General features: G+C 24.3%; 1 protein-coding gene across 1 annotated transcript in view; it reads right to left on the minus strand.

The window, feature by feature from the left end:
* Positions 1-27,656, minus strand: part of LOC112597981 (tetraspanin-2A) — a 159,842-nt gene that overhangs the window by 10,234 nt on the left and 121,952 nt on the right. Inside the window, exon 3 of the mRNA XM_025344264.1 lies at positions 15,450-15,626. Coding sequence (XP_025200049.1) covers positions 15,450-15,626 — 177 coding nt within the window. The remainder of the gene's footprint in view (positions 1-15,449; positions 15,627-27,656) is intronic.

The raw sequence follows: 27,656 nt of genomic DNA on the forward strand, positions 1-27,656 counted from the left end.
TGAGTAACTATGTGTTCTTTGTTCAATGGTTGTCTAATGCAAAAAAAACGTTACACAGATCACATGGCCCCGAAACTTTCTTTGCGCTTGTCCAATTCGCAAAACGTTTGATGTATATTTTAAATCGTCAAGTGCGAATAATGTGTTTTATTCTGAGTCTTTATCAACAATCGCAATGTTATCGCACGACTATGACACGTTTTGATGATGATGGACGGTTATTCAGATGCACCCACGTGAGTATGAAACACATTTCATTTTTACAATTTTATATTTTATAAAAATTAAACAGCTATAAAGAAATGGTGCTCCGGCTATCAATGACACTCAATTTATATTTTATCAATTAAATGATTACTTTATAGTGAAAAATGTAGAATAAATACTGTCGATACGGTATTCAATTAATATATATTAAACAGCCAACACTAAGTTATGTATTTATAAATAAAATGAATTATTTAGTATACTTAAGAAAACTCAAAACGATAAATCAGCATATTATTAAGTAAGTGTATTTTTAGAAAAAACATTTATAAAATAGCTGATGATACTTATGTAAAATTATAAGCACATAATTGTATTATTTAATCAAATATATTATTTTAAGTCATTTATACAATATTTATGTAAACATTTAAATACTTTAGGAAGTTAATAGTTATCACAATGTTGAATATATATAATATAACAGTAATTATAATTATTTTTATAAGCTTATGTCGTATATATAATGTATAAAATATAATATAATATATTATATTTTTAAAATTATTTTTTTTTATCCATTAATTTTGTATTTTACAAGATTTAAAATTAAATTAAGTAGTGTTACTTTAGTTGAGAATAAAAAAGTATAAAACAATGTTTACTTTTAATAAATAAGTTATAACATAAATAAATATTAGTATTAGTAAATGCAACTGAATTATTTACTTGAAATAATGTTTGAATAAGAAATGTTTTTACTTTTTTCCGTCGAGTATGTTTTCAAGAAATTTGAATTAGAGTATTTTCATGGGAAAAAAACTAAGTTATTTCGAATAAACGAAAACACATTAAATCATGTCAAGATGTACAACATTTCTGATGGATTAATTTACATTTAAATAAATCTCGTATAGTACTATTGCTTTAAATTGTTTAACTTTTTCGTAACCAAATAAATTGAAAATATGACACAAAAAAAAAAAAAAAAATTGAATTCTCTAGGGAAACAACCACTCAACTTCTTTGTACAGTTTTTTGTGTGTGTACAAGAACATATATCGTCGGTTACAGAGTAAGTGTATAAGAGCAAACATTGAAAGTCTTAAAAGATCAGATACTTCAAAAATGTATTTTCTGTAACGAGAAAGAAAAAAATCTTTTGAAATGTTCAGTTTTGCTTTGTATAATATTTTCATATTTCCAGTTTATACGATTAAAAGCGGTTGATTGTACTGAATGACAAAGAATAACTTACTGTTTTTATTAAAATTTTTTCATGATGAAAGTAAGTGTTTGATACGCTGAATTTCGTATACATCTATCGTAGTAACACGAAATATTACCGTCGATAATTATTAACAATTGTTTGCCTTTACTTTGTTTGATCAGAAATCTTAAAGTCTTAAACACATAAAATGTATCGATTAAGTCGCATGTCATTAGAATAAATTATAAATAATTGTGTTTCGTTGTGTTTATCTTCCTGGTGAGTTTACTCAACATAAATTCATTAAATGAATATTCTAAAGAACACAAATAAAGTGTTCATTTTTGTTGTTTACTTTAACTACAAATTGTGCACGTATTATGTTTAAGATTTTAAAGTTGATATAAAATCATAACATTTATTTATTGTCATATATCCAAATTTAGGTCAAAAAAATTAAGGCATTATTGTTGGTACGGAAAGACTCCCTTAAAATGTATGAACATTATTTATTATAGTATATAGAATTAACAGAAAAATAAATACTGCGTCATCAATTCTTTGTACATGAAATACTGTCATTTTAAAAACATCTAATATTAAATTAATGAGTATTAAAAGTTTCCTATTTTATTTGCATTTTAATTTAGTATTCAAACTCTCTTTGAAAAAAAAAAAGTCAATTCAGTAATAAATACTATATTTATTAGTGTATATTATGAGTTTAAATTAACTATAAAGCTATATTTTAAATAAAATAGATCAAGAACAAAACCGATTTATCTTGATTTATACATATGTCGAATTTCATTCACATTTTATCGTCGGTCCTTGGGGTGACATACATTTGAACTTTGCACACATTTCTTAACATGTTTTAAAAATATCGCACAAAACTTTAAGTTTGAGTACTATCATGGGTCCTTATTTTATCTATAACATTATGTATTTAAGATAAAAGTTTCTTTTCTTCAGAAGCAAATGGTAATTTTTTAATTCCCTTTGAAAGTTATTATTATTTCACTGTGGAAATGAATCAAAATAAATTCAGATAAATGTAGGTATTGACAATCATAAAACAATAGGAATCTGCCAAATAAAAACGAATGAGATTTATTTTCGTAATGGAATAAATTATAAAAATATATATCAAGTCAACAAACACGAAGTTCCCATATAATAATAGATTTACAATGTATAAAATAACAAAACAGTTGGGGGAATTCATTCTAATGTACATAGTAAATAGAATATCATCATTGAGTAAGTTAATGTAATGGATGTGATAAATTTGAATAAAATAAAAGTTTAAAAATTTTTGATTTGATAGTGGTCTGATCAAATATATTTGATAATAATTTTGAGGTATTTAATGTTTCATAAGTTCTTACTATTATATACTTACTTTTATATCAAATTACTTATTAACTTTAAAATAATGATTGTAATTTATTAACATAATTATTTTTATTTATCTGCATTGAATGTTATACTTTTGATCTACGTGTCACATAGGGGTATGATCTATCAGTTAACTATGAAACAGCGAAATCGGCTTCATCAATAAAAACAACCTACAATTGAATATTGAATAAAACTGATAAGGAGTAGGTATCTAATAATTTCTTATAGTAGTAATTCAGCAATTCTAAATGATTGTACATGTCTCCTTCACCCGTAATTGTGCACAATTTGGTAATCTTATATAAAGCCATACATTTTTATACCGTCAAATCGGTTTTCTACGTTATCAAAAATCGAAAATATGTATATTATATTGATCACGGTTACACAACCAAAAAGTGAATAAATTACAACGAATTACTCCAAACATCAAAAATGCAAATAAAATACAATAAGATAATTTTTATATCATATAATATTTTGTAGGTATTCTCATTAAGCTCAACAATGAAATATCTTATTTAAATTAAAAAGTGGTCTAAAAATCTGAAAATCAATGTCCAAAGACAATATTATGTATAATAAACCGTTCAATGAACAGCAAATTTTACATTTGTTTAGTAATTTACGAAGAATAAAACAGCTAAATAAACAGTATAAATACTCACAATAAGATTTACTATATTGTTATGTGTGTAAAATTACTGCAAGATTTATTTATATTTTTTTATTTGATATTTAACTTCCAATCATATGAACAAAAAAGAAAGTTTTTTTTTTACCATCTTGCCAACAATTTTCAATCACATTATATCAGCGTTTGACTGCTAGTAACAAATAATTAAACAATTTTTCAACTCTCCTTTGTCCATGTTTATTATTATAACAGCTCGTGCACAGTAAATACAATAAAACGAAAAAAGGCCACGTCATATATGTAATATATAATATATGCGTACACACATTTGTATAGTTATTGTATATGCAGTTTCAAAGTAATAAACTTTTGATATTAAAATGAAAATATAGTTTGTTGAAACTTTTATTAACACCATCGCTATGTATAATATAGATGAGAGGAAATAAAGAGTTCCTATTGTCAGCAATTAAATTTAAAGACAGAAAAGAGGTAAACCACTCGTTATGAACGAGCTGTATGTGTAATTAACATTCATACATGCATCTAGGTTACAAGTCTTGAAATTTACTCTAATATTCTAATTTCAAGCACACAAACTTTCAAAGAAGAATTTTTGTTGTTTAATTTCTTGGGTAAATACTGGCATGCAGTAGGTATGTACACATATCTTCACTTGGCCTTCACGGCAGAAGTGTCTTTAATAATAGGTACATATCTGATTATAATATATTATACAAATTTTTTATTAACAATATAGTGTCTATATCATTTTCATAATATAAGATAGGAAATTAAACTAAAAAAATATTTTAGGAGCGATGTATCATGGATATAAAAAAAAAAAAAAACTAACACGTTAAAATGATCATATTTCCAAACGGGACTGTTAAAATCATTATTTTTGTATAGTTCCAAGTATATAATTTAGTAGATTAAATGCGTTCGTCAATTTCAAATTTAATTTTATGTATTAGACACTTTATTCAATGTCAGTTTGGTTTAGTGCTCTCGATGTAAGTACGTATTATATTATATTATATTGTTATAGTACATAATAGTCCATTGGCCGAGCATGAACAGCGTTCGACCATTGTACACCGTTTCTGATGGTTAGCTATATATATATGCAAATTCACGCCAACTAGTAAATAATTTCTAGGTCGTTAAGCGACGATAGATAGTATAGCGTGGTTCAAAGTTTTCTATATATTTGTGTAAAGACTCCCGGGACGATTGGTTTTCGACTGTTCACTAAGGTAATTTAATCAACAAGCGTGGTTGGTGTTACGTCAAGCTTTCAAGTCGGTACAATGTCAATATAAATGTGTGTTATAGTTAATATCAGCCTTTTCCATTATTAATACTAATTATTAATAGTGTTTTTAATAATTTTAAAACAATAATATGGTATATGGGGGTAGATCCATCACCAGAACCTTTTTTTACGTTTAATGCATTATTGACTTATACTCAATATAATTTTATAAAATTACTCATATATTATTATATTGTAATAATCATGGACATAATATGTAAAATAGGACTATGAGGGCATAATTATAAGTTCCCTACTATATGTTTATCAAATAAATTATTTATCCCCCCCCCCCCCCCCCCCGAACAAAATTATAACTACGCTACTGATATAGGTTAACATGACCATAAAATAGGTCTCGTTTGACTTATCATTGTTTTTTATTACGTTTTTGGAACGAATTATTGCATGCACTTTAATCATACAATATTATCACAGTAAACGTTCAAAACATTATGTAATTTATAAGTATTTATTATTATTATATATATAATGTAAAATTGAATAGTAATAACTGAATATTTAAATTTGCAATTGTAAAGATAATTTTAGAACGTGAAAAATACAATATGAAAATACGGCTTACGAATTTAGATTCCTACTTTTTGTCTTAAAATTAATTATAATATAGCTGCAAAGACCGTTGTTTTTTCTAATCATTTATACTTAAGCTATTTCAAAATTATTAAAGTAATGGTATTGATAGTTAACTCCACAGAGTATCAAGGATATGTGATAAAACAGATTCTTTGTAAAAAAATAAAAAAAACAGTATAAAGGATCAAATTGATATTTGTATAGGTTTGTTTGAAAACTTTAAAAGTAGTTGTAAACAAACAATAAAATTCGAATCGTTGAAAGTCGACCACCGGTCATGTTAACTATGGCTGCCGTTAAAGCGGTCATAGCATATCGTATTAAATATTTTTTACAATATGCATGTATTTTTCGATCATTTTATATATTTTGTTTAATTTTAACATTTGTAATAAACTTAAAAGAGTCCAATAATATAAGAGATGATCATTTTGATGTATGTTTAACATTCATTATTACAAATCAACATCAACGTTTTTGAAAATATTTCTTTTAAATAGTTTTAAATTGTAAAACCAACATTTTATTGCTGTCTATTATTTTTTAGGTTCATTTTATTTTTTTGAAGAATAACATATTTTCAATTTCTCACTCCAAAGTCCAAAGTAGAATAATATTCTAAATATTTTAATTTTCTATCTATAAAAATTAAATTTTGACAAGTAGTTTATTAGTTACAACTGTTAAGAATATTTGAAGTTTAAATGAATTGAGTAGTGGACCAACACATAATAAACATATTGCGGGAAACCTTCTACCATCCCATTCAAATCATAAAAACTTAAAATACGTATATTTAATAAACAAACAGCTCTTGATTTTTAAAAATCAAAGTACTTCAAACACATTCTACTTAAAAATCCATGTTGTCATTAAAAAAAGTTAAAAAGTTAAAAAAATATTGATTAAAAATATCAGAAATAATTTATTTTATTTTTAGAAAAATGCAGTATTTTAATGAATTTAAATTAATTAAAAATAAATATTTGTTACTATTTGTTTATTTAATATTTTAATAATAAATTAGTTTAGTGATAGAAGTCGTCACGTGCACACGTGCCTCGCCGTTTTGTTATCTTTTTTTATTGTGTTACTATACTCAATGCTTTATGTAAAGTTAATTGTATACTAAAATAACCAAATATGTATCATCGATCTATTTTTACTATTTTCTCCTTCTAGGAAACCTGATTCTCCGTGTAAAATTTATGTTCACAAAATGTTAATTAATCCGGTAAGAAACATCAGTCACAGATTGTGCGGGGGCATGGCTTGCTGTCTTATCTGGTGGTTAACAGCGACCGTAAATAAAACATCATTATTATTAATAGATAACAACTTATTTGTTTTCTATGATAAATCTTTTGTCGGTAAAAGTAAATCAAAATTACTAACAATATATAAATTAAAAAAAAAAAATGATAATGTACTAGGTATAAAAAAATAAGCACTTATGTATTTATTTTACAAAAATATCATATATGTTATTTTATCTGACTCTAGTGTATCATTGAATAACATGAGATGTGCCTCAGGTTAGCTACTTCTGGTATAAGCCATAGGGTATATTATGTTTTTACATTGTTTGACTACGCTGTGAAAAAATTTTGGTTAAATGTACGCAGTATGTGTAGCAAGTAAAAATACATAACTGACTAACTATTATAATATTATATTGTGGAGTTGCAATTCAGTATACACTATACATTATCCTGCTGTAAAATAATAACAAATCAATGGTGTGAATATCAAATAGTTTTTATTGATTGAAAGATCTAACGACTTATGCTAATCTGTAAAATAGAATTTTAATACGTTTGTATAGATTTTTTTGCTGCAGATAATATTGTTGTAAACAAAAATTAAATAATGAAAAGTTAAATATATAAATATGATTTCCTGAGTTGTGCCTCTAATTTGGGTTAACATAATATTGTTTAATCGGTAAATTAGGGTTTGATGTGATTTTATTGAATCATTTGGAACTAGAATGAATGGTATAATAATATTGAATTTTTGTCAAATATTGAGAAGAGCTGTATTTCTCGGCTGCCTGTCACAAAATGATTGATTATAATATTTTTTATAACTCAGTCGAGTTCGTAATAGTTTGAGCTGTCGCCGAATGTGTACCTTATCGAGTTCGTATTGAGAATATTGTTCACCTATTTTTATCTACGATCAAATGTCTGTATGTGAACTTATATAAAATTAAATTTCACATTGATTTATCTATCATTATTATTTTACTTTGACAAAAAATGTAGACGCATATGCACACACATACACACACATGATGCGTTATATTTCTGAAGAGTTTTCATCTGCCGTCAAAATTAAAACGTTCGTGTGTACATGCGCGTTACTGACTACAGTGCACTAACATAGTGGTATAATCCACAGGGTAAAAGGGTGTATGCCGTTGACACAAGCCTGGCAAATGGTTATTTGCAGAAAGATTTCAAAGCGGCTTTTCACTAGGTGTATGTATACTTTTGTTTGTTTTCGATACTTTACATTTTTATTTATTTATTTCGTTTGATCATACTAGGAGAACGATGATCTTTGGCTGGAAGAGGTGGCCACGCAAAGTATTTAATGTGAAAAATGTCTGCACAGATGTATTGAGTATCATGTGGTCAGATGATATACGTATAATAAAAATATTTTTGATGAAACTTAAGCATATCTGTTCAAGTAGCACAATTCATGCGTGGTATAATTAAAAATAAAATAATGTACACCATCGAATTTAAGACATTATTATTTATTAATGCCAAGAATTTCAATAAATGAATACTTAAATAAAATTGATGCTTTATATGAATTTAAATTTCCTAACCTACCTTTATCAGTTCCTATTTTTTTTAAAGCAGTCGATATATTTATTTCTTCTTCATTTAAAATTATGTGATTATAGTTATTCATGTGTAGCTCAAATTATGAATCTAGTGTAAATTGCACGCCGTGCATGGAGTAAGTATTCTCTTTCTGTGAACATCCATTATCTGATAAAGTATCGATTCTTTGGAAATACTTGTTTTACATCAATTTAAGTTATTATAACTTGTAAAAATAAATTTTCGAAAAAATAAATATTATTTACCATATTTTCTATTGTTAAATTTTTTTAATTATTTGAATAGCAACATAATAACATTTTTAATTCTCTCCAAATATTTAAATATACAGAAATCATTAACACTTGAAATATAAAAAATAAATGATGTACACTTTTTTTAAAACAGATTTTCATTTTTTTTTTTTACAATAAATTTGAACATAATAATGTATATTAATGTATCTCTATTGAATTGAGTTGCAAAACGTTCAGTTGTCTATGGTAGCTATGTGTATTTTGTAGTATACACAATTTTATTTTTATTATATATTACTATATATTTTATTATCATATTGTGTATTCATTTTTCCTGAATTTTCTGGATACTCGATAACTGTAATTTACAAAGACCTTTTTTAAAGTGTTTTTCTTCTTTCTTTTCATTTTTTTTATTCTCCTGAATGGTTGAATCCGTTCTTTATTGTTCGTTTCTAACATATTATTTTACTAGAATTGTTTTTTTTTGGCATTCACTTTGAAACTGGTAGTAAACAGATATTAATATGTTACGGTTATAAATAACAATTCTAGGTGAAGTATTATAGTTCACTAGTATTATCCAATTTAATAAGATTTCTCTGATAACAATATTACGTTAATATAATATAAACATTGATTTTGTTATTTGTACATTAAGAAGAATATACGGTTATTTAAAAATTATAACTTTAAGAATGATTATCAATATTTTATGATATTATTTTTAATTTAGATGTAAAATATGTATAATATGATTGTTAGGCATAATCTTTATTTTTGGCAAATATCGTAATTATCATTAACAAAGTTGACAAATTGTTTTAAAGAATATTCTAATTAGTTTTTATGTAGATTCTCATGTATAATAAAAAAATATGGAAATCTTTTAAACATCTAATTATTTAAGTAAATTAATCCTTTTTGTATATGTCTTTCGATTTTAAATATCTTATGTTTATTGAACTTACAGTTCCAAAATGCCTAATATAGATATAAAAAAATAAAATAATTTTTCAGGAATGTTATATCTGATGAAATATTTAGTTTCATATATTTATATAGTATATAACAGGTTAAAACTGAGTTTAATTATATATAATCAAATTCTATGAATAACAATTTAAAATAATTTAAATTAATGTTCTATTAAATTTATTAAAATATCATACACAATTTATGCGACTTGTGAATAATATATGCGTTTGTTTAATTAAAAATAGGAAACAAATAAATGGGTTTAATATCAGTGTATGTAACATAGGTATATGTTATTGTTATTAAATACAATGAAATAATGTATAGTACCATTCTTGCGGTGTTTATGTCATACCATATTGTAGGTATCATAAATAGAACTGTTTCCGTGAAAAAAAGATTTAGATAAACGAGTAGGTAATTTTAAACTTTAAAACCAATTGGTGCATGAAAATATTTAAAATAAAATATAATCATACTTAATAATGCTTACTTGAACATGTTATAGACATCCGGATAGTTCATCAATATATTAGATGATAAACTTCAATAGATCTATGTCAACATCATCTACCACATTAACGACTAACAAATTCCAGATGACTATAATATGTATTTGGTATGCATAATTATTTGTTGCATATAATAAATCTATGTTTATGGTATTAATTTTAATGGTAAATTCTTCGAAACCATTTTATATATTAGTCACCTCAAGTTTATTTATAAATAAATTTATCAATAAATGTATATTATTTTTTGAACTGTATTTCTTGAAGTTCCTAGGTTACAGTTAATATTATAACTCAAATGACACAGAAATTATAACTATATTAGTTAAACAATTTTTTTAACATAACACGTATCCTAAATTGCTAAATTTCAGTATAGAACGTTGTTTATATCACAATTTTTCAAGGTATTTATATAATAAGATTATAAGTTGTATGAAGCATAATGGGATATTATATTAAATTTATGTCATTAATTGTGGTAAAATAAAATAAAATATCTATCTATTTTATTATATTTTATTTTTTTTAAATTGTTTTATTAAACATTAAATTCAAATATTTAAAATAAAAATGCATTAAAATTAATTTATCCCTTGAAGCTAAGCTTATGATAGTATAAAAAAGTTTTAAATGTCCTAAAATTAAAATTAACAATTTAAATTTTTGAATTATTTACATTTATAAAATTTTATAAAACTTATATTAAAAACTTAAAATAAAAGTCAACCTAACAACCAGTTCATAATAGAATCTTTGTTTATTTCACAATTAGACTTTTTATTAATATTAAGAATATGTATAATGTATATATTTTTAATCAAAGCCGTTAAAATTCAATGGATCTAAATAATTCAGAAACTTTTTTCCAAAAGTATTTTTTATATCTAGCTTGAACATCATAAATTCTATTTTCATGCATATTGGAATGTTTAAAACTATTATTTGTTTTTAGATTTATTTTGCATAAAAAATGTTTATATGGTAACCTAACCGGTATTATACTTTTAGATTTTCATAGTTAAAGACTGTGAAACCTTTTAGATCTTTTTTGCTTAGCAAACTTTTATTATTTAGTTTTGTTGTATATCAAGAAGTCATATTGCATTATTTTTACAACCTTCACATGTTATTAAGCTATAATTAATAAGTGGCCTATAGAATGCTTTGTATACACTGCACACAATTTCTCTAGATAAGTCATCTATACCTAAGTAAGTAGTTTTTTCATCAGCATTGTTAACATTGTCAGTGAACAGGAAACAAATTTTACTTTACTGGACATTTAAGATATTTTCGATTATACGGGAATATTCTCAAGTATATATTCGTATACAATATACATTTTCAAAGATACATTGCGATTGTACGTCATTGGTATAATAAGATGACACTTGATACCGTTTCCGGTTGAACAATTCGGCGTTGTAACAGCTGTATTTTAGGATTATGTATCATCGAAACGATCTGAACGTATCGAATACACAACGGAAATTGGTTTGTTTGACTTTGTTCTGTTTATGATGTCCGTAAAAGCTATGCTTTATCTTTAACGACTCTAACGCGTTTCTGAATGGTGGAAAAAATAAATTGACAAATCCGTTATGGTATATTTAGTAACTGGGTCTAATAGTAATAGTAATTACTAATTTATAATATTAATTAATATTGTCGTTAAAAATAATAAACACTTTACTACTGGTTTTAATATTTTTAAATTATTTTTGAGTATGGTTTATAGATAGTCATAAATACATTGATATTTTTGTTTGAATCGTTGATTAAATATTATTATTATTTGAAAAAATAAAGAAATTGCTCAATCAAAGCTTTGTCGTGTACGTTAATCAGTGTTGTTTTTAATTTATAACTGGCCGTAGAAGTGCTCCATGAAGGTTTTTGTATTTGATTGCGACTTGTCTATCAGCACATGCCGAAAGTGGAAGGGTATACTAACACTGTAGTTACGGTTTCAAAATCTATGTATAAATATTATACATTATCAACTCGCGTAAATAACTTCATTTCTAAACGTATCGAAACAATTTATCGCTTACACAAATATATAGTGATATATGGCACCAACTCAAACCATTTGACCACTCTGCTAATTGGAAAGTGCGTAAATGCCTTTGTAATTATACCTCAGATCCAATGATCAAAACTTTGGGTCGTCTTAATTCAACGACGAATAGCCCGATATTGGTTACACTAAAATAGCAAAGATTTAGTTTAATTTGAAAATAAATGATTTCATTCAAACAAGCAGATAAAAGAGGTAGCCTTTCCCTAACAGTTATGATAAATACATATTTAAAATATTTTTGCTCTTTATCATAAATATGATTAGTTAATGTTCAATATGAAATACGTGTATGTACATAATTATATTATGTAGGTACGCCATAACAGATACGTGTATGATGTTAACATTATTTTTTGTAAAATTGAATTATTTTGCTGCTAGTTGGTTTATTGTCTATGAAAAATATTGTTTGGCGTATGTTTATTGGATTAAGTTTTGATTTTGTTGACATTAAATACCTTGGTATAGTGTGCGATTTCACTCTATTTACGTCATATTTAATTGTTTTCAATACACACACAAACACACATTTTTTAAATGTTATCACCGTATGAAACAGGCGATCAGTAGCTTTCATTGATATTTCGCTGTTGTGTATTTTTGTTGGAGGGTGGGCTATGGATTCTTCGTTCTCTTAGGTTAGGTTACCCACTGTGTAGGGCGTGGTTTCATCCAGGCCACGTGCTTTTGTTTGTTTGGTGGATTAAAATTTAATGTTTTCAGTGGAAATTTGAAAATTAATAACATCTAGTCATATTACCCGTTATCGAAAATAATTAATAAAATAATTACGTCCTCGTTGTATTTCAACAAACGTGGTGTCGTATATATAACTATACACATACTCATATCATTAATATAACATATACAATATATATATACAGCAGATATTCGAGTTTATATGCGTTGTAACAATAGCGATAAATAGTGTATATTATAATTCTGCATGTATACGCTATGCCAATGATGACGAAATTAATTTTAATATTTTATTACATTCACGCTTGTGTAAAATACGTTTTATTTTCGAAAATTAGAATATTAGTGTTGGGTCGTGCATTTTCAACAATCAGACATTAATTCCACACTCCTAATTATGGCTAAAACTGTGTTTTTAAATTTTATATTTAAACTATAAATAGGTACATTTTATTTAAAAAAAAAAAAACTACTTTTCAATTGCAAGTAAAAACTGGTGTACGTACCATGTGTGATGCGTGTGATTATGAATTATTAGTTTAATCATTTGATTTTTCTATTAGATTTTAGCCAAAGGTTGATAATTTTTCAGAATTTGACTTATCGTAAGATCAACTTTTATATAATATTTATTTTATACATAACTGATAAAAGATCCATTAGCTAACTTGTCATATCGAGCTTATATCAGTTTATTCAAACTAATTAGTCTTTGTTATGTAACTATTATTTTTTACGTGTTCAACTTAATACGTCACGGAAATTAAATTTATTATAATAGAATAATTTGTAAATAGAGCTGAATCTATGTCAATAATATTCATTCTTAAAATACTTCATAATAAGCTTATGTGTATAAGGGGTTCGTTTATTATTTTTCCGGGTTTGCTTTAGTAAAGAATTAAAATAAATAATAATTTTTGGTATTTTCAAGATAATAATTAATAAAAACTATAATTTTAAATCCTAAACTTTTTATATCAAAAATATCCTGTTGTGGTGTAATTTTTTTTTTTTTTTTTTTTTGAAAAGTGAATTAACGTTTTAAAACATTTATCTGCCTATAGATGTAAAGAAAAAATGGTGGTTGTCAGTTAAAAAAAAAAAAAAAAAACAAAAAAAAAAACAAAAAACAAATTAGTATTACTATATTATGATATTTCTCAAATGGCATCATACACATCAAAGTATTTGAAAATTTGATTTTTAAATATATATTTTAAAAATTGAATGGATGATAAACATGTAAATATAATTTTTTCTTGAAATATCAATGATCTTAAAACTTCAATTTCTTTAATTTTTTTTTAATTTTTTTTTTTGATTGAAAATTGCTACTATATTGTATATGTAACAATTGAATAAAAATTATAATATAATAATAAGTTAACTTAACGGTTTTATTTTTTATTTTTTGTCAAAGTTTTAGCATAAAATTAAATTTATCGTTAACTTTAGAAAGGACTCGACTATAAAAAAAGTGTTAACAATATTTTATGATTAGCGATTATATAATAAGATTTTTTTCATTTATATTTTAAAACTGTTTTAAATATCAATATATTATTACAAATGTAGAAAAAAAATTGAGATAAAATACTTTCATACAAATTCCTTTGTCCTTTGTGTTAGAAAACATATAAATATAATATTCAACGAAAATAATTATTTTTCGTATGAGACAGGTATATTAATATCTGAATATTGTTCATTGTTTAGGGGTTTGAAGATACACTATATTTTATTATATATTTTTCTTTCATCGAATATAAAAAAGTTAAAATATATATTTTATTATTACAGTTACAAAAAGTATTGCATTGGATAATATATGGTAAGAAATAATGAACTTCTGACGTCATATTTTGACAATAGTACCGACTATAATATTAATCAATATTTAAAATTGTTGTATAAGACTCCGCCCGTCAATAAAGATAAATACATAAATATTCAAAAATAAATCATCACATAGCCAAAAACCATTCATAATGGAGTCCACTAGCAATAATATTATAAATGTATAAAAATAATAATACTAAAACCAATTATGATACTTGATAATTAATTATATACGTATGTAATATAAAATGTGTACTATATTGTGTCTATTTATAAATATGTCGCATACATATCGTATAATTGTACCTACGTTTCGCGTAATGGTCAAAGTTTATATCCATTTCGTGAAATGGAAAAATAATCTTATAGATATTGTAGCTTAGATAAAATGCGAATTTTTTAAATTGTGATAAAATGAATACAATATTTTGGACAAATACTGGATGGTTCTTTTAAATAAACAAGAATTATTATTTTAAAACTTATTAATTAAAAAAAAAAAAAATTGTTTTATTTTGACTGGAAAGTATGTAAAAAAATATTTTTTTAAACATAAATTCATTTTGATAAAATGAGATATGTTTAATAAAAGAATCGCTCTGTATATAATGTTACACATTTTTTACTAACGCTTATTAAATGGATTAAGAGAATATATAAAAATGCTACCCTAAGAAGTTCCAATAAAATCTAGATGTTTAACAATTTTTAGAACATTATATTATTATTATTATTGCAAATAGAATTTATAATTCTAATAAGAATAATAGAAATTATATTGATGTGTCATAGGTATATGTATTTAAATATCAATAACTTTAATATTTTAATCAAAATAAGAATGTATTATTCTTTTACTTACAGATTCTTGGATCATGTTGAGTGTAATGGTAGCGGATTCACTTTGCGATTGCATTATCAAGTTCATCATACTTTCTCTGATTGCTGATACTATTGCAGATCCTGTTGTGGTGTTTTCAAGTAATACAGCAGATCCCAATAACAGGACAAAGAACGAAAACAGATGTACGCCAGCGTTCTGAAAGAAAAATAAAAGCAAATTTCGTAGTTAATTATTGTATATAATATTTTGTATTATCCTACTATTATTCTTATAGACACATCAAAATTAACGAAAATATATCTGTCTATACTCTATATTATATTATGTAATATGCTCATAGTCATAAAAAATCTTTATCAGTACCTACATTTAAACATTGAACCCATACCAAACTTTGACACAGTCAAAAATGTAGGCCTAACCTTTGAAAAATGTTTGACATGGGAAATATACATCCATTTAACTAAATTAAAATTAAATAAACGATTTTACTTGTTCAAACCCATTCTAGATAAATTCTTCAAAATTTAAAAAATCAAAATACGCATTTGTAATTTTTTATTTAAACGTTAAATTCATGTATGGTATTAAACTCTGGATAAATTTAATTAAATTAAATGCAAAACCTAATTTGCTTATTATCTCACGCCAAAATGCCTTACTAGATTTTTTTTCAAGTCAACAAACTATTGCTTATAAATAAAACATACCTCATTGAATTAGACATGTATAGATTTTATAAAATTATTTTAATGAATAATATGTATTATCAATAATTCATGCGTACTTTAATTTTAATAATGTCTAATTGAATAAGAAACGATTTATCGTTTGTATAAGGCAAAATGTATTAAAATCACATTTTAGTTTATTATTTAAAAATAACATTGAAAATAATATTTTTTATTTGTTCTGTTTTTCGTTTGGGTGTGTAGCACGGCTTAACATATAGGTACGCAAACATGGTATAAGATATTCAAAGTAGCGTAATTATGTTATATTGACCATATAGTTTCAATTTGTTCAATTCGTGATAGAAATATTAAATAATAGGTATATACGTTAGTGTAATAATAATCTAATCGTCAATCAATATTTTAATTGGTTTTTCATTGTATTTATTGGCTCAATCGGGTCTATATAGATCTTTCAGGCTACTAAAAATCACTTAAATTATGATTATTTTCAATCGAATACTAGAATAGTATATCACAAAACACGCAAATAGATTAAAATAGTATAATATAGAGTGGGGACTATCATTTCCCCCTACCCATACTATTTGTATATTTTTCAATAATAAAATAACATTACTATTCATTTGAATAAAAAATATTGTTAGATTAATATGTTATATCTATTACAAATAAATCTATTATTTTTCCTCATATAAATAAAATTCCAAAAGATTTATCATTCATAATCAAATAATAAAATAAAACAAAGATATAATCAATTCATTTTTTTTACAATACATTTCAATAATTAAAATATTATTTTTTCCAACTATTTTAGTATATTATTGGCAGAGCATTTTACCGATAATAAAAAACAGGTAAGCGCTCCCGGGTCCCCACTCTATTTCAGTAATGTGTTTCGACCTATATTATGTATAATTTAAACAACGGAAATTCGTCGTCAGATGGTTGCACTTGGTGTCATCTCGCTATGGAGGTCGTGATCGATCGACACGGTTTTCGATACATTCAGATATCTTTGCACACGTCAGAACATATTAAGTTAATAACAGTTCAGGGTCGGTTTTAAGGAGAGAAGGCAACAGAAATTACAAGGAGTGTCATACTAGATAAAACTATTAAAAAAATAAATACATTTTTTACGCAAAGAGAAACATAATCATAAATACTATCGTAGAATTAATTTATTTTTACATTAATTAAACATCAATTTTCCATATTATATTTTATAATTTTTAATTAGTAAATATAAGTGCTATGAATAGTTGATTATTAAATAATGGTTTGATTGTTGTTGATATTAAAGGCTATTCAATCTATATGAACAATTATTATAACATTGTCAAGTTAGCACAGTATTTATTAGAAAATCAAACATACTATACTTGTACTTAAAGAGCCAATAATAAAAAAAATAATCCTAGAGCTATAAATGATAAAAATTGAATAAAGGTGAAAACATTTATCAATATAAAGAGAAGGGAGTTGGCGTGGTAAAATGAAAAGACAGACAGGAAGTGATCGAAATATCTTCAAAACATTCACACGATTTAGTAAATATAACTAATAGAAGAGGAGAAATTAAATCGAAACCTGTTTCCATGATAAAGTATAATGAATATATGTCTGATATTGGCAGACAGGATCAAATGCTTTCCTATTATCCTTTCGAAAGGAAAACGCTGTAGTGGTTCAAGAAACTAGGAATACATTTTATACAAATCTTACTACTTAATTCGTACTTATTGTATAGCAAAAATGTAAAAAAATATCATTTTATGATTATCTACTAAATATTATTTCGACTTTATTAAGTTCTGGGGAAAGTAATACTACTGAGGGAAAACTCACAAATTATAAAGCATCACTTTATTTAAAAAAGTACCTAAAAATAAAAACAATAAAATCATGTATAAGAGATGTAAACTATGCAGTTAAATAGGTTATTTTATTGTGCAATGTGTGAAGATGATCCAGGACTTTGTCTAAACTGTTTTGAAGAATTTCACAGAAATAAATAATTAACAATTTTATTATGTTTATTATTTTAATTTATATTTATACTTATTTGTAAATTAACAACTATAGTCTAATTTAATGAGTAATATTATTTTTATTTTTATTTAGTTTTATGAAAAATAAATGTTTACAAAAAAAAAAAGTTGAATTTTCATTTAAAATTGTTGTGTAACCACTGTATTGCAGTATAAATTGAAAACAACCAAAGTACTGATAATAATATTATTAAAAAACGTACGTATGATATATGAATAATGATATTTATTTATATAAAATTGTAGATTTTTTTTATTATTAACATGAATCGGGCGCGCAACACATAATTAACAGTATTAAGCGAGACTGGTTTTATGTTATGGTTACGCTCGTGCTAATGCAAAACACGATCGGCAGTGTACGTGTTAATTATCAATGTAACATGGGCATTAGACAAATAAATAATTTATATAAATAAGTCTACTTTTAACAACACTAAGATATGACTGTCAAGACTTCACAAAACTATATAGGTATATTATGTTGTTTGTTGAGTAATGATATTGACTAAGTTATAAATTGTAATATTATTCTAGTTGAATTTTTGCCATCTATAAGCAATATTTTTTAAATTTTTTTTTTACCAAGTTTTCGCGTTTTAAAATTGAATATAATCACAATAATTTGAGTTCCTAGTAAACCGATAATTGGAAAAATAATGTACAGTTTGTGAATCATGTTCAATAATCTAATATTATAAGATATAAATTACAATTAGGTTTATACATAATATTGAAACGTAAATATTAAATTCAATTTTATTATTTTATTATTTTTAATCCGAATACATGCTTATAACAATTATTAGAGATATTAAAATATTTAATAATAAATTAATGCAAATTATAACTAATAAATTTGTTTGTGTGAGTATAATTATGTGTTATAATTAATTTTTTTTAGGTAAATTAAACTTGTGCAGCACTTTAAAGAGTTTAAATAAAGTTTAAATTGAATTAATGGATGGAGAGCTATTATTTTTGTAAATTTAATTTCATTTTAATCATGATATTAAATTGTACATTAATAAGAATAAAAAATGAAGTACATTCATATTGTTTTAATTTTGGATAGTTTGATAAGTGTTTAAGCTCTTAAGGTTTATTTTTAGTTTTAATGGATTTTTCTGATCATTATTACAAACGACAAATTACGATATAAATTAAAGCGTTGAAGATGGTGTGCTTTATGAATTTGATACCCAGAAAGCAAGGACGTGAAATCTTAAATTACATCTTTATGACGAATAAAAATATTATATGAAATTACACTACAATTAGTTTTATATAATATATATGATTGGTTTTTAGTAAAAAATTATTAAAACTACTTAATTATTATTAATTGAGAAATAAATTACTAATTAAAATATAAATATTATATCATAAAAGACCTTTAAAATTAATATGGGCTAACAGACCATTTGCACGCAAAATCGTTTTTTAACGTTTATAATGCCACTAATTATCATTGAAAGCAAATTTGTAAAATCTATTATACAGTGACCTACTCATGATTAGGAGCACTCGACGTAACTATTATACAACTTTGTAATTTTTTTGTTTTGAAGTCATGATGGTCCTATAAAACATTTAAGGACATGATATAATAATTTTGGTTCAACATAATATTTAATTTAATTTAAGTTTATTTTTGTTTTCCATAGAATATGATAATAATAATAATAATAATAATAATAATTAACTTTGTAATGCGCGCATACATTTTCTGTTTGTTTTTTAATTATTGATACGTTATGTATATCGGAAATGAATAATATAGAGCGCCAAATGCTGACAGACTATTATTTCTTTATATTGTTATGTTTTAAATATTATTTATAATATTCATAAAACTTTATATTTTAAAAATTACGTAACGTGTTCTTGACCGACTGTTGTCAACGCAGTAGTCTTCTAATAGTTACAAAACATTTTTTTGTGTATCAGCCTATTTTTTTCCTTTTTGGTTTTTACATAATTTTATGACTGATCGAGTTTATTTTAAAATATATTTTTTTTTTTATGTACAATGAAGTATCTTTACTAAGAAGTCTCTTTATTTTGTACTATTTGTCATTATTTTATCTTATATTATTATCCATTATTTAAATGTATGGTTCCACGTAAATAATACATAGCTTAAATAAAAATTAAGTTTAAAAAAAAAATGGTCTTTAATTATCTTTTTTTTAGTAGTATCGACGCATTCAGCAGTTTTTATTTTTTTTCTCTTAGAAATCGTTTGGTTTATTCTACGAATTGTTATATTGGTTTAAGTGGTATATATTACTACTAAATAATTTACGTAAATCTGACATTTTTTTTTGATATATGTTTTAGCAGTCATAATTGGTTTTGCTATGTCTATCACAAAGCTAATAATCATATCAGTTGTCATCATAACATTTCAACTGTTAGTTTTATATTATTAGAAACGTATTTATAATTTGATACATAATAGATCGATGGAGTAATATTGACTTACAACTATTATTATATATATAAGATAAACTTAAATTTTAAGTTATAATATATTTTATAACCGTTACTTAATAATTGTGTTTATTAATGAAAAATAAATATAAAAGTATGAATATTCTGATTTATTATAATTTAATTTAATTAGTTGGTTTTGATAGGTTACCCTTCGAATTAATTTAAAAAATATTTTTTTATCGTGACTAGATTGTCGTGTATTTTAATATACCTAATATTAAAATATAAATTTTTCTATTAACATGCTAAAAGATATGTTTTGCTGAATATTAATTATATCAATTGTTCTGAGTTCTTTAAAATTTCTTATTATTTATTGTAAAGGTTGTGTGGTTGACGATGGTTCACAATCATTTTTGCATTTGTCGAACCGACTTGAACGGCTGACTGGGTGTCTTAAGATTGTTTCACACAAACGCACGCTGCAGTTCTTTGTAAAGTCAAGTTTTCTCAAACAACTTTTCATTCGTTTTTCTTTTTTCATCTCTTATTTGACGGCCTTTATATGAATACTGATGTTGGGGAGATTTATATGCTTGTCGGGCTTTACTTATACTTAATGCAAAGGCCTAATGCGCCGGCACCATTAAAAAAACGCGAGAGCGAGAAACAGAAATCTAAGGCTTGTCTTAAAAAAGTGTGGAAAAATCTAACAGTTGTGTGCACATTTGAAGACGAGTTTTATTTCAATCTCAGTAAATATCAGTGTGCAATGCCAATAGAAAAATCCAAGAAATCATGCTGCAATATAATTGAATGGAGATAGACTGCTGCTACCAGTCGTATGTACACATTGTGTTTTTGAAAAACTCTTATGAGATATGTTTTCTTATGGCCCCGAGCCCCATTTTTTTAGCTAAACAAACGAAAATAAATTAGCAACATCACAGCGTGTATGGTTTATACGTCAAATGCATACGACGTAATATTATATATAGTTTATATAGTGTATACAATATAAATAAAATATATTACACACATGTACATTATATATATATTATAAACAGTGACAAGTTGATTTCGATTTTCGTAATTTTTCAATGAAATTAAAAGTGGTAATACTCAGTGAACCTTTTCGATACGCTGCATAATTTTTCTACTTTGTATGATGTACATTTTTAAAACACTGTTTTAATTATTTTATATTTTTATTCAATGTCTAAAGATATCTAATATAAATTATATATACTTATAAATATATAATTAGTACGTTGACAACGTTATTTTATGTAGTCTGTTCGTATATTCACGAGATACGTATAAATTATAATGTCTTAGATGTTTTTAAACTTTGAAGATTTTTATTATTTACCTATATTACTGATTTAGTACAGTGAGATTATTTTGATTTAAAACTTAATTTAATACATAAATTAAGTATTATTTTATAATTTGTTTAAAATGTTTAAAATATAAATGGTATTTTACTATGTACTATAACGATTCGAAACAAACGAAGCACATTTTGAACGTATACTTGAATTGAAATACAACGAATGAAAAAATTTAATGTTTTTATTGAATTATTAGTTATAAGTAAAACAGTTAAAAGCAATAATAATTGTGTTAACAAATAAAAATTGTTGGAACGTTTATTTGCATTAAAAATTATTCCAGAATACGATTATGAACGTTTTCTTTTAAAATTAAGTAAGGGTCAAAACGGTTGCGTATTTTTAAAAAGGTAGGTTTTTTATATAAGTACCTATACCTATTGTTGATCATGACTGTTTGTGATCGTTCATGAGCGTAAAAATGTGTAACGTTTGATCGTTAAGTCCATTTCGTTATAAAAGTATGCTATAATGTAATGTATAATGGTTGAATTTTCAATTATTATATTTAAATACGATATTTAAAAAAAAATAAAAAAAAAATATCGTACAATATATTATGATAATTAGGTCAAAATAAATAAGGAGAAAACATATGTTGAATTTAATATTGTTAAGTTCTTGAAGTTTATTTCAATTGATTCATATGCATACATTTTTCAGTAGTTTTCGTACCACTAATATAAGGGTAAGTTATATTTTATATTGATTACAGCGATATTGACAAAGTTTTGTGTTAAATTCGACACTTTTTCTTTGTCGAATAATAGTAATTATAATATCATATAGTATTACTTGTAAACCTATTATATAAATATTACGTTGGTTGGTATACATATTATACAATATTTACATATTATATGTACAAATGTTTTAGATTTATGAGTCGTTGGACATCCGAAAGTTCACAAGTGTAATGTACTCGTAAAGAGAACGTTATTCGTATAATATTCTAAGTTATTATGTATTATTGTAATTACAATAATTTATTTATCGATTAAAAGTTTGCATATATTCATATTATTGTTATAGTATACAAATATAATAACAGTATATTATATTGTGTTATTATTTACGTGTAATTTTGAAGGTCTTACTCTTAATTGATATTATTAACCTTTACTGGCGTTATTGATTTAAGTTAAATTATCTAATAAAAATTGGTTAGTTTGGTGCACTGTTTATTATAAATTTATTTTTTATGACAAAATTTTTGTGTGAGCTATTACTAAAATTACGTTTATCAGTGGTGGAACATAGAAACTTTAAAATAAAGCATCATCATTTAATCATTGTTCATAGGTTTTCTGCTATATTCTTGGGAAAACACTATTTTTTTTTATATCAAAAATTGTATTTATAATTAACAAATATGATTGAAATAGACTTTCCCAAACACCACTTACTATCAATTTTGTTAGTTAAATAATATGTGAAATTTCTCATCAAGACGATGACTTAATTTATAGTTGGACTTGCAGACAATTTCATAAAATATGTAATATATGCCTAATAATACATTTATAAATTGTAAGCAAGCATATTGGCATTTGATAAATTCCTAGCATTTTAATATTTTGTTTTATTTTCTGTCTTATGCCAGTATTAATTTTCTATAGAAAATACAAATAATAAATATATCATAATAATAAACTATAATAATTTTTACGTTTCAAGATTATCAATCACACTACAAAGATTGATGTTTTAACTACACGATTATTATTACACTAATATATTAAGATAGGTTTTCCTCTTATTTCGATTATTCTATAGACATAGTGAATTTATAAAGATATTTTATGAATAATAAAACTGTAATAGCTCATAAATATCCTTGAAATTACAAACATGTTTGAATGAGTAAATATGGTAAGGTAGGTAAATAAATATTTTTATCGGTACAGTAAATTAACCATCTTTAGTTTAAATGTATGTAAATATTAATAATAGTAATACAAAATAATATACATTTTATCAATTTAGCTATATTTTTATTTTAGTATGACTGAAACTGAATAAATTTTATTTACACAAAATAGAAATTGGTAACGTATTCAAGAACACAATCATACAAGTCGATGCTTAATGTTTTCAGAAACAAAGGGGTATGAAAACGTATTAGACGATAATATTTTGATATTTGTAGTAAACTAACTTTGAAATCGGTGACGGGGTTGAGTTAGGGTCATTCAACAAAATCCGGCAAAAATAATGTTATGTTTTGAAAGAAAAAAACGAATAATACATGACGTCAAGGACGATTTTACTCGTAACCCTTTTTGCCTGCTTGAAGCACCCACTTGATACTTGAATGTTATCAGCATAGATACTTCACGAGTTCTTCACACACTGGCAAACTATATATATATATATTATGGAGAATGAATTATTTTTCGTGACATTATTCTAATCGACCAATTCGTTGAAAATGGTTTTTTCATGAAATTTCCTCTTTTAAAATAATTAATATTATTTTCACTTAAAGGTTTGATGTTAGAAATTATGCATTTTCTCAAAAATATTTACGTTTTATATTATTTTATAATGGGCCTTAACGAATTGTGATTTTTAACAATCTTGTTTATGTATACATTTTATATCGGAGTCTTCATTGGTAGTCATTATTTTAAAACGGTTAGTATAATTATCAGTAGTAGTGTGATTCAAAAAACGTGTTCAACTCCATTTTTTTTTTTTCAATAAAGAAGTAGTTACTAAAATTCTGATAATTGAATTTTTTTAAAATATATTGAAGACCATAATATTTTAAAATTCTTTAGATTTTTTGTATCCTATGGCGATACAGGCTCTGTTTTTAAATGAGAATTCTCATTTTTTACTGTAAATTATTTAGTGGATATATGTTTTTAAATATTTCAATGTACTTAATTTAAAATGTAAATGACTAGTTTCTAAATTACTGAAACGCTTAAACTAAGGGTAATTATAATCCTTAAAAATGATTGTACAAAATTTAAAATATATGTAATATTGGATTTAGTATTTAGTAGTGCTGTATTTTTGATACATAATATATCATAAAATTAAATAAAAATATTAAATCAAAATTTTTTTTGAATATACACACTTATATATATATATATATATATATATATATATTATTATTAAACAACAATTAATTTGGTCAAATTGTATAAATATCAGTTTGTTGTTCACTTTGCCTAATAGTAAACTTGTATTGTTTAATCGTGATTATTAAAGATGTCGGCTATATTTTATAAAATATGAAGCTTTTAAAAAGTTAAAGTAGTTGTAGCGTGGTTTTTATAGTAATTCTAAGTATAATTTTGAGTAAACTAACAAAAAATACAACTTAAACTATTTTACGTAAAAATCATACTTTTATTCCAGCAAGGTTACATAGGACAATGAATATCATAAGTAAAATATTAGTCATTAAAAAGTAAGCACTAGTAAAGTAAACAAATATCTTTAAAAGATCTCAATATAAAATTAATTAGATTAAATAAAAATTTTTTCAAATTTCTTACTAAATTGCATTATTTAACTAATTTTGAAACAATAATTCCTAAAATGTTAAATGTGAATTCGTCAGTGAAAAGAATATAATTATTTTTAGGTAAATAGAAGAAACTACTTTATGATATTTGGTTAAAAAGTGGATGTGGGTACGAAATGAAAAGTCATTTTGTAACGAAATAAGTTGCACCCTCGAAAGCGGTAGCAACTTAATACCGTAATAACAACTCAAACATTTTCTATTGCACTGATTATTCTTTGAGAGAAAAAACAATATTATTAATATTGTTTATTAAGTCACATACGCTGTGCATTTAAATCGATCGACGAAAAACACTCCAATCATGGTTATGAACAAGCATCGTGGTTTAGACCACGATGAACGCGTAAAATACATAATATGCACGACGGGACGTATTTTATCTTTCTAACTGTTTGACGCTCTCCTTTCGCTCTGTTTAATCGCAATAACTGCAGTGACGCGATCTTTGTAAGTACCATATCACGTGGGTGGCTAATGGAAATGCACCTTAATGAAATTGCTAAACAAAATTCTGATTTAACGTTCGGTCTATTATTGCTAACCCTTTTAGTTATATTTCACCTTTTTCCTGATTTATACAATATGATGAGTATAATATAGAGTAATGTGAGTTAATAATTTTTTAAAAAATGTTTAGTTAATCAACAAAAAATTTGTTTTTATTGACATAAGTGTATTATATTTTTGTTTAGTGAATTTGTCATGAACTCAATAATATTTTTACTATTATTACTATATTAATTAATTACCAGTTAATATAAATATTTTACTGTGCGTATGAAAACAATTATATTTAGTCGTTTCTTAATTTAATGTACGGCTACAAAATGTATACGAAATTTATGTAAAATTTGTTGAGCTTCTACTTCTAATCTTACCTATCAGTGTTTGGATCATATTATATTATTAAATACCATACAGGTAATTTGGGTAAATTGAAATTTAACTGTAACACTCTGATGCGTGTATGGGCGTTTAAAGTGGGTGTGGATACCAATAACATATAATACATTATAATATACTAAAAAAAAATACTAAATTAATTTGGGAGTGCTAATATGTGACTTGAAGGTGCTTAGCATTCCTTAAAATCCCCGGTTTTTCATTTCATATTCCCGCAGCAGATAATATCACTTCGTAGATCAACGTATTTACAGTTTTTTACTGTTAATGTTATAATTTCGTTTTAGAATAAAGTTGAATGAAATTTACTCAATTAAATCTGAGTATATATTAAAGTACAAAAAATAAAAAATACACATAAGAACCTGGCAATGTCATATTATCACATTTTACCAAAATAATTATCTTTGTAAAAGATTTTTTTAACGTGGCCATTGGGTTAAAAAAAATGCAAGTACATATAAACACACAACATATGAATATAAATAATAATATTTTTATTGTATTGTTTCACCGTTTACACAATTATTTATACATAATTGAAAAGTTGCTTAACTTTTTTTTGTTTTATTTTGTGTTAAATTAACACGATTTATATTGTTCATAAACACCAAGAACATATATTTTAATTTTGTAACGAACATTTTTTTTTTTTTTATATTTATATTAAATAGAATGAATAATAATATAATTTATTGTTACAATAGTGATAATAGGTTTTATATCATATTAGTATTATAAGCATTATAATAATAAACAAAATTAATGGATATACGAATATAGATAAATATAATATAGGTAATTTAATAGTTGCTTTAAAGGTTACTTTAAAGGTCGTATATTATTACATTAATATAGTATATTTAAAAAATATTGTCAGTAATATAAAGGCAAAATCAAAATCACCATTAAACTCTAAAAAAAAGTTGGTCGTGCAGTTACTCATTCATATTGTTTAATATGAAATGTATATAATATAACTTAAATTATTTTATTAAATAATTAGTATTTTATAAAAAATTACATTTGGTCAATTGACAAGTTACAATGACTTTTTTTTCAGAATATATGAAACAAAACTCTACATTATTTATATTCAATTGGGATTTATTTATGAACCTGTTAATGTATAAAATAAACTATCTCTACGTACATGCTTTTACAGTTTTTTATAAATAATTTAAAAATAT

Source organism: Melanaphis sacchari, unplaced genomic scaffold (assembly GCF_002803265.2).
Source record: "Melanaphis sacchari strain LSU unplaced genomic scaffold, SCAv2.0 Contig44_pilon_pilon, whole genome shotgun sequence".
Classification (NCBI taxonomy): domain Eukaryota; kingdom Metazoa; phylum Arthropoda; class Insecta; order Hemiptera; family Aphididae; genus Melanaphis; species Melanaphis sacchari.